This window comes from Meles meles, chromosome X (assembly GCF_922984935.1).
Source record: "Meles meles chromosome X, mMelMel3.1 paternal haplotype, whole genome shotgun sequence".
Taxonomy (NCBI): Eukaryota; Metazoa; Chordata; class Mammalia; order Carnivora; family Mustelidae; genus Meles; species Meles meles.
Genome location: NC_060087.1, coordinates 41476176 through 41485660, shown reverse-complemented (window position 1 = coordinate 41485660; position 9485 = coordinate 41476176). Strand labels below are relative to the sequence as shown.

Below are 9485 nucleotides of genomic sequence, written 5' to 3'. Positions count from 1 at the left end.
AGAGAATTCAATCTCTTTTCTTCTTTGATTATAGGAACAAGGTGGATTGAAAATTCTAGTTCCTGAGGAATTGTTCCAAGAGACTTTATCCTCCAGAGTCCGCTTTATAATTTTTTTTTTCCAGAGCTTTCCCAAGAATCATCCAAAGACTCCCCGGGCTACCATAAGGTCAACATAAAAGGGCCACCAGTGTAATCTCCACCCTCACCCCCCTGCTGCTCATCTAGGAGGAGTGGCAAGTGCTCGGTTGCTTCTGGTTCAACCCTGTTCCCCAAGAGGACTGGTTACACAGTCCAGAATAAGAAGTCAGTCTATTCCCCAAGTGGTGAAAGAGGTATTTGAACGCTTGCTCCCCATTCCAACCCCTTATCAGTCCTCACTTTGGGACAGACTTAGAGCAGAGGTTTGAATGAAGCCTGGTTGAGTCTGGGAAGCCCTGAAAGCTGGAAGGTACTGTGAGAGTCGTGGAAAACGAGGTGGAGGGGGCAACGTGACTTCGCGAATCTTCGCTTCCCCCAGGGTGCTCCCCACCCCCCGCCCCTTGACTGGGCTCAGGACAGCCGCACCCTGGCCTGAGACGGACCACTTTGCGGGGAGCTCCCAGAAACAGGACCCCAGCGCGCGAATCCAAGCTGCCGCTCCTGCCAGGCACCGGCGACCTCTGGCGTCGCGTTTAGGAAGCGCGGCGGCGACTGCCCAGGAACGGCCCCGCGACCCCAGACGGCCTGGCCAGGTACGCCAGGACCGGGTGAGGAGCGCAGGCAGGCCGGGGGCCGACGGCCGCGCCCCTGAGTTAGAGGGCCCCAGCCCGGTGAGCTTAGGCCGCGACGAGAGCGCTCCGCACCGCGCGGCGCGGCGGGGGACCGAACAGGTGCGCGGGCGGGGGGCGGTGCTTGGCGATCCTGCGCACTGCGCGCGCCCCTCCCCCACGCGCCTCCCGGCGCAGCCCGGGCCCGGCGCGCGCGGGAGGGAGGAGCTGCGGCGGCGGCGGCCACTCCGGCAGGTCGGCAGCGCCGCGGGAAGCCGCCGACGGCGCGGGCTGCTGGTCCCGGCGCGCAGGAGGCGCGGGCGGCCCGGGGACCATGGAGCCTGGTGACGCGGCGCGCCTCGGCCCGGGACGGGCGGCTCGGACGCTGCCACCGCGGCTGCTGCTGCTGCCCCTGCTCCCGCTGCTGCTGGGTCGGGGGCTGCGCGCCGCGGCCTCGGCCTCCTCTGGGGCGGCGGCTGAGGACAGCAGCGCCATGGAGGAGCTCGCCACGGAGAAGGAGGCGGAGGAGAGCCACCGGCAAGACAGCGTGAGCCTGCTCACCTTCATCCTGCTGCTCACACTCACCATCCTCACCATCTGGCTCTTCAAGCACCGCCGGGTGCGCTTTCTGCACGAGACTGGGCTGGCCATGATCTACGGTGAGCAACCCCCCGCCCCCCACCGCGCCCACCACCCGGACACCCCTTTCGCGGCCGAGCCGCTGCGCTCCCCCCGACCCCGCCCCGCGCTGCGCTCCCCCTTCACTTGCCAACGTGTTTCTTTTCCGTTTCTCGCTGCGACGGGGTTGGTTCCCAAGGTCAACTGTCTGCATTTTCTGGCTTTCTGTTACCGTTAAAAAGAATTCCAGCCCGTTTCGATGTTTCTTCATCGGGGAACCAGGAAAATGAAAGAGACGGAGGTGGCCTGGTTCTATCCTCCGGGTTCTGTTTTGCGCCCCCCTCTTTCTGCATCGCGCTTCCGCACCCGCCCCCCACCCCCCACCTCCACCCCAGTTCAGCCCAACGGGGTATGTGTGCCGGGGCAGATGGGTGACTACCCTGGGGACAGCGTCACCCCAAGAGGCAGGCCCCAGTGAGAGTGGGGGCGAGGGCTGAGGGTTTCTGGGTTTGGGTACGGGTGGCCGGGGCCTGAGGGATGCCACACATCCGTGGTCAGCTTGGGGTGAGCGCCCACTTTGGAGAGCTATGTTCCCGGGTCTCTTGTTAACAAAGTCGGAGCCTGGAGTGCCGTGAAAGGTGAGTGTGGTCCAGGATCCAGAGTGGTGCACTGCCATGGTCGGGCCTAGTCGGGTGTATGGGCACGCCTCCCACTCTTATGTCCAGGCGGGACGTTATACCCAGGTACTTGACTTCTCCAAGGGAAGAGGAGCTTTTGTGTTCTTCAGATTGTAACATGGACGTGACTTTGAAGATACGTTTATAAGTGGATGAAGAGGAAAAGTAGTGGTTTTAACTCGGGTCAGCCGTCTTTTGTTGTGAAGGGTGGGCTGATGCCACCATCCTTTTCTGGATTTAATGACACATGCTGTGTTAGGCGCAGAGTGGTCAGCACAGATCGTGCTTACCGTGATTACATGGATGTCAGCTCTCATCTGAATCATCCCTCTCACCACACCCCACCCCCTCATTATGACTCCAAAGGAGAAACAAGTGTTCTCTTTTTGAACTGAATTTAGTGGAGTTAAGGCACAGGGGGTCGTCATCATGGGAAATAGATGAGCCCAACTCTGACTCTTCCCAGTAAGGGAACATTTTACTTCATCACTTTTACTGGAGGGATCTCTCCATGCAATTTCCATTCGGGGTTCCCTGATAAAGCATGGAAAGCTGACACCTGAATCTTTAATGTGAAAATTACCCTTGGCCCTGGGCCTTGCTTCTCAGGGCTCTTGATCAGTCGTTGACAGCCCAGGCTCATGGCCACCAAGGTTACAAAGTGCTTTCAGGAGCCCTCTAATTTTAAAGAGGTAGAGGCCTAAACAGATCTGTCATTGAAACAGGACCAGGTCTAAGACTGAGTTCGATTGTTGTAAATTACAGACCTGAACTCAAACTTCGGCCTCGATACCTGGCCACTCTTGAGCTCTGCGGTTTGTGTCAGTGGGTGACAAATGACTAATGCCAGGGCCGTAGCTAAGGTAGGAGGTGTACTGCGCAGATAGCAGGGTGGGAGCTGAAGCATGTTGTCATTTCAGGTGCTCGACTCTGAGAGATAATGCAAATGAAGATTTGCCCTTCTACGTCTATAGAGAACCATGAACATATTTTTATTTTATAGTCTCTAGATCCAACTCATTAAAGCACAGTGTGAAGTATTTCTAGAAGGTAGATTGGACAGGCTCATAAATACATGTTCGAGCACATGGAAAATGAGGATTTAAAAATATTTTTAATTGAGGGAGTACTCCGTGTTTTTAGGAGCTCAGTCACCTTCATCTTAAGGCCTAGAAGCAATAGTGGAATTTTCCTCCGCTGATACGTACTTTTTAAACTCATCTCAATCTTTTAGTCATTGGGGCCCTGCTGCAGTGTACCGTGTCATTTTGTGGTACTGAGATCTGGTTCAGTTGATGACAGTTCTGAAGAGGCAACATCATCTCATAACATTCTGTGTCATTTTTCTCTGTCTTTGGATTTTCATGTTACTCTGAAATATACTAAGAAATTTAGTTTGTCAATATGCGATGTCCTAGGTTCTGCCAAATACTAATATTTTGATGTGAATATTTAGCCCGTACCTGTGAGAAAACAGTTCTCTGTCTCATGGATATTTAGTCTTGTGTTTTAGCACACACACGCCTCCATCGGAATTCTAATGTCATTTGATTATCTAATTATTCATTATTTTCTGAAGGCTCCTGGGATAGGGATTCTGATTTTTAAAAATTCAGTATGAAAATCTTTGAACGCTTAAGTGAATATAGTACAGATTTTCAGGACTTCTCTTTGTTAATCATAGTAAGAAAACAGATTTCATTTCTTGATATCAGTAGAGGAAGTGAGTAATTGTCCCGTTGCCTCTGAGTAATAAAGGACAAAAAGATGTAAGGAAACATTTGTTAAGTATCTGCTGTGTGTCTGGTGCCCGGCTTAATTTCTGGAGGTAATTTTCAAATGTTGGTAAGTTTTTATGAGTGAAAAGTGTTCAAATGCAAGTTTCAGAACTCTTTGAAACTTAAAAAAAATGTTAATTTCTGCCCCTTTAAAAATATTTAAGTGGCACTTTAATCTGCAAGGGAAAGCTTTAATATTTATAAGTTATAAATAACTATATATATATCCGTATCAAAATAAATTGTGATTATATGAGTTTGCTGGTATAAAATATCTCTGGAAGGACAGTCAGTAGACTAGTAACGTTGGCTTTTTTTGCTGGAAAGGAAGTAGGTGGCTGCGACATGTGGTGGGAGGGAAACATCACCGTATATTCTTTGTGCTTTTCAGTTTTTGAATTACGGAAGCCGAATGACCTCTCCGGGTGTTCTTGCCTCCATTCTGTGGCATTGTGATGACATTTTAAGATGCTTCTCAAATCATCCAGTTTGATGCCCACTTCTCCCCATTTTAAACTATATTATGTTATCTGTTTTCTGTGACTTTTTTTTTTTTACCTTTTTTTTTTTTAATGATTATATCCTCTTTTCTATGACCTTTCAACTGTTGATTGTACCCATGGAACTTCTGGAGCCCTGTGCCTGGAATGCAGACCAAACGGGAAAGGGGAAAGAGATTTCCTTCCTTTCCCTCTCTCCTTTTTATTTCACCACCCTGATGAAGAGTCATGTTTTACTAGGAATGGCGTGCACTGAGAGTTCCCATCTTAAGCCCTTGCTTAGTCGGATGCAGAGGATCCAAGGACAATACCAGACACACTGTGAATGCTCCACATTTAACTGGCAGGGGACAGTTAGAAGCACTGCTCCCTGACAACAGACCCAGGTAGCTGTAAGGGCCGGTGACCACAGACCAGACCCTCCAGGAACATGAAGGCAGCACCCCGCCCCCCCCCGCCCCCCAGGCCCTGTGCTGGGAACTGTGAGAGGCCATGGACCAGAAGCTTACCTGGCACCCGTCTAACCTGTTTTGTCAAGGCAGGGAGCTCCCAGCTGTTTGCCCCTGCACGTGACTAAGGGCCCTCCGAAAGTTCCTGGGCATGGCAAGTATTGGAGGCGGGGAAAGGTGGTATCAACGGACTGTGTCCGTTAACTGTGGTTCTTTCTCATGTGGACGCTGGTTCCACTTCCCTTGTACTGTTTGTGACAGCTGATACAGGTCCAAAATATCTAGCTTGGCCCTGGCAGCCCACCACCTGCTTCTTGCTTCCTCCATGCCTATCAACTTTCCAAGTATGTGTTGGTCAGTCCCCTACCCTCCCCATCAGGTCCCATGGACCAGGGTCTCCTTGTTGCTTTTTGGAGCTGAATGGCTAAGTGCAGCCGGAGAGGGGTTTACAGGCAAAGTCTGCAAGGGGAAGGAGGACCCTGTGAAGTAGCGTACAGTGAACATTTGAGCCTCTGTGTGAGGGGACATTTTGTAGCCACCCTATTCTTGGCTAATTGGAACCCCTCGTTTGTTTTTGGTTTTGTTCTTAAGAGCCCCTCACTTTGGCCCCAGTTCGGGGCGGCTCCATATGGTCTCATTTTGGCACCACATTCCTTCGGTTCAGATGCTGCCTCCGTTACTGAAAAAGCTCCATAAAACTGGGTAAGCTCTCTGAGCCCGTGTTTACTCTTTTCAAAAACGGAGACAACGTCCTTCACCTCACAGGATTATTGTATTATTGAGATGTTGTAAAAGTCAAGTGCAGGGGCGCCTGGGTGGCTGAGTGGGTTAAAGCCTCTGCCTTCGGCTCAGGTCATGATCCCAGGGTCCTGGGTTCGAGCCCCACATCGGGCTCTCTGCTCGGCAGGGAGCCGGCTTCCTCCTCTCTCTCTACCTGCCTCTCTGCCTACTTGTGCTATCTGTCAAATAAAGAAATAAAATCTTAAAAAAAAAGTCAAGTGCAGTGTCTGATACTTACACACTTGGTCAGCACTAGTTCTCATTCCCAGTTCAGACTTCGTGATTCTTTGGCCAGCTTCGCTACTTGAGGCTCATTCAGTGGAGACCCGCTGTAGTTTAAAAGTGCATCAACATTCAGTTAGTGGGGATGAGGGACAGTGACTTTTTTGTGGGGGGAGATGGGCTCTTTGTTAATACCTAGGAAAAATTTACAACATACCTACTCTATTCTTATAGCCAGCAGTTTCAATTCTTGGACTTTGTCCTTCAGAAATACCTGCACTATCCCGTTACATAGATGGCCATATTTGTTGTCGCAGAAGCAAATGGCAATCCTCAAGAAGACACTGGTTAAGTTACAGCCCATTCCTGCTGAGGAACGCTATGCAGCTGGTAAAAAAGAAGTGTTGTGTAGCCATCCACACATACAGTTGTGGGAAAAAAGGCACAGAATAGTTTGTATAATATCATCTCATTTATTGTTTAGAAATTATATATGCACATAACATTTACATATGGCGTGTGCTTCTCTGGAAGCGGATGCAAACTTACTTAGCCCTGGTTATCCTAAGGTTGTAGAACCGGTTGCTAGGAGAGTGGGAGGGGCGGTGTTACTTTTTTCCCTTTGTACTCTTCTGAGTGGCCTGAAATTTCTATGACACTGACACATTATTTTTGCAATGGGAACTTTGTTTAAAATTAAAGCAAATTGGGGGCCTGGGTGGCTCAGTGGGTTAAAGCCTCTGCCTTCGGTTCAGGTCATGATCTCAGGGTCCTGGGATCGAGCCCCGCATCGGGCTCTCTGCTCAGCAGGGAGCCTGTTTCCTCCTCTCTCTGCCTGCCTTTCTGCCTACTTGTGATCTCTCTCTGTCAAATAAATAAAATCTTTAAAAAAATAAAGCAAATAACTTCAGCAAAAAAACACATTAGAACTAAGAGAACACAGTTATGCAGTTGGTTAGCATTCTCCTTGGATATTGAGATGTTCTTTTTAAAGGAATGTCTAGGTGTAAAGAAAACTTGTAGTTATTTAAAAGTAATAAATGAAAGTAAAATGCATCTTAAAATGAGAAAGTGACATTTCCTGAAAGTGTTTCTTAGAACTTTCAGAATGTAACCTTTTTGGAATGATGTAATTAGAAAATCATTTCACAACCCTCAGTGATGTAGACAGTGATTTTCAGTGAATTCCAAAGCCATAGGTGAGAGGTGGCTGGCGAACGTGGTACTTACATGGTGCCAAGGATCACACCACAGACCTCTTGCCTCTCACAGAGGAAAGAAGGTGTCTTCATGGCAGAGAAGTCCGGCAGTCACCATTTTCTAAGTTGTCAAATTTATCCTTGCTCCTTGTGAAACTATCTAGTAGTACCTGCCTCCTGATAAGAGGCAGTAGGAACCATACAGCTTTACCTATGTAGTATTCATCCTCCAAATGTTTTATCTGAATCAGATTGAGGTTTTAGGCACATCTTCTGGTTTACAGGAAATACAGGAGATAGAGAAACAAGTTATCAAATACCATGTGAAAATAATTAGACATATCCCAGGCACAGGGTAACCTGTAAGAGCATTGTTCATGTTTCTTCAAGAAGTCCATGTGAAGGGAAACAAAAAGACAGGATAAGTGTCTGTTATGGACTGAATTGTATTCCCCCTCCCCTAAGATACATATGTTGAAGTCCTAATCTCTAAGGTGATGCTATTTGGAAGTCGGGTTTTGGGGAGGTAATTAGGTTTAGATGAGTTCATGAGGGTAGAGCTTCTATGACGGGATTATAAGAAGAGGAAGAGACCAAAGCTCCCTGTCTCTCTACCATGTGAGGATATAGTGAGGGGGCAGCCATCGACAAGCCAGGAAGAGGGCTCTAATCAGAAACTGAATCTGCCAGCATCTTGATCTTGAACTTCCCAGCCTCCAGAACTGTGAGAAATAAATGTTGGTTGTTTAAACATGTTTAACTATGGTCTTTTGTTCTAGCAGCCTGAGTAGACTAAGACAGTGTTCTAAGTTAATGGAGACCAGAAGGCACAAGCAGTCATTGCACAGGAAACTTGATTGACTCCTGGTTCATGAAAATAAGATATAAGATGTTTTCAGGGATGTCTGAATATAGGTTTGGTGTTAGATGACATTAGGGAATTACCGTTATTTTTCTTAGGTAGATAATTGAGGTTATGCAGGAGAACATGCATATTAATTGGAGTTGTAAGCTGAAGTATTCAGGGGTCAAGTGTATGAGTCCTAACACATGCAACTTACTTTCAAAAAGTTCAGTAAAAAAAAAACAAAACACATACCACGTATATCTGGGTGATGGGTGAAAAGGTGTGTTTTATATTCGTCTTTCAACTTTTGGTATGTTTTGAAAATTTTGTTAAAATAGAAGATGTGTGGGGCGCCTGGGTGGCTCAGTGGATTAAGCCACTGCCTTCGGCTCAGGTCATGATCTCAGGGTCCTGGGATCGAGCCCTGCGTCAGGCTCTCTGCTCCGCAGGGAGCCTGCTTCCTCCTCTCTCTCTGCCTGCCTCTCTGCCTACTTGTGATCTCTCTCTCTGTCAAATAAATAAAATAAAATCTTTAAAAAAAATAGAAGATGGGGGGAAGATGTTAACGTCCCTGTTAATCTGTTAGCTGGTAACCTGTTAACCTGGCTCCCTGAAAGGACGTACAGGTGAGGCAGGATACAACCTGTTACTCTCATTAAATTCTGACATTGAGTAATGCTGTTTGACATTAATTTATAGGAGATGATGTTAGACTTTCATGACTTGAGAATCAGTAACAACTTAATTTTAATTTTTTGTTTTGATTTTAAGGCTTTTGAAAAATTGCCTCTGTTCCACTTGTAAGACAGTAGGTGTGAGGAGACTTTTCTCTTTTGATTAAAGCATGCTACCTGGCTTTTTATCAGCGTGGATATTTGTATTAAGGGAATGCTAGCTGGCAGAACAGACGGACCCCAAATTCCAGTGGCCCACCATAAGAACAGTTCATTTTTTTTTAAAGATTTTATTTATTTATTTGACAGAGAGAGAGATCACAAGCAGAGAGGCAGACAGAGAGAGAGAGGGGTTAACCCATGTCATGGGCCATTGGGAGAGTCTGGCAGGTCGCTCTCGATGTGGGTCATTCAAGGACCAGGTGTCTTCCATCCTGTGCCTTTCACATTCCTTGAGGCCTTGGAACCGCCCCCTCCAGCCAGTGAATGGGGAAAGAAAAAAGAGGATCACACGGGGAAGAGTTTGTGCTAAGCCTAAAAGTGCTGGACATCGCTTTGCCTGCTTCCGTTGGACAGAACTTGGCCAGGAGGCCACATGTAACTGGAAGGGAGGCAGGGAGGTAGTGTATCTGGAGGAAGAGCAGCAGGTTTGGAAAGAAGCTAGCCAGTCTCTGATGCAGTATGTGCTGAGTACTTTGTCACACATAACACAGAAAAGGGAAGTTGTAGTAGGGTTTGCGTGCGGTTGTGTTGTTGTTGATGATAAACTAACTTTTTCAAGTAATCCAGTTTGAAGAGAGTATTTTTTAAAAGATTTTATTTATTTATTTGAGAGAGAATGAGAGAGAGAGAGAGAGAGAGAGCGCGAACATGAGAAGGGGGAGGGGCAGAGGGAGAAGCAGAGTTCCTGTGAGCAGGGAGCCGGATGCGGAACTCAGTCCCGGGACTCCAGAATCATGACTTGAGCCAAAGGCAGTCGCTTAACCAGCTGAG

General features: G+C 47.8%; 1 protein-coding gene across 2 annotated transcripts in view; it reads left to right on the top strand.

Annotated features, from left to right (window-relative positions):
* The first annotated feature begins 1012 nt into the window (after positions 1–1012).
* The window catches only part of SLC9A7 (solute carrier family 9 member A7), a 139087-nt gene continuing 130614 nt past the window's right edge, over positions 1013–9485 (top strand). For both annotated transcript variants that reach the window (XM_045995562.1, XM_045995561.1), the window contains exon 1: positions 1013–1407. In XM_045995562.1, the coding sequence (XP_045851518.1) occupies positions 1083–1407 (325 nt within the window). In that variant the 5' untranslated portion in view covers positions 1013–1082. The remainder of the gene's footprint in view (positions 1408–9485) is intronic.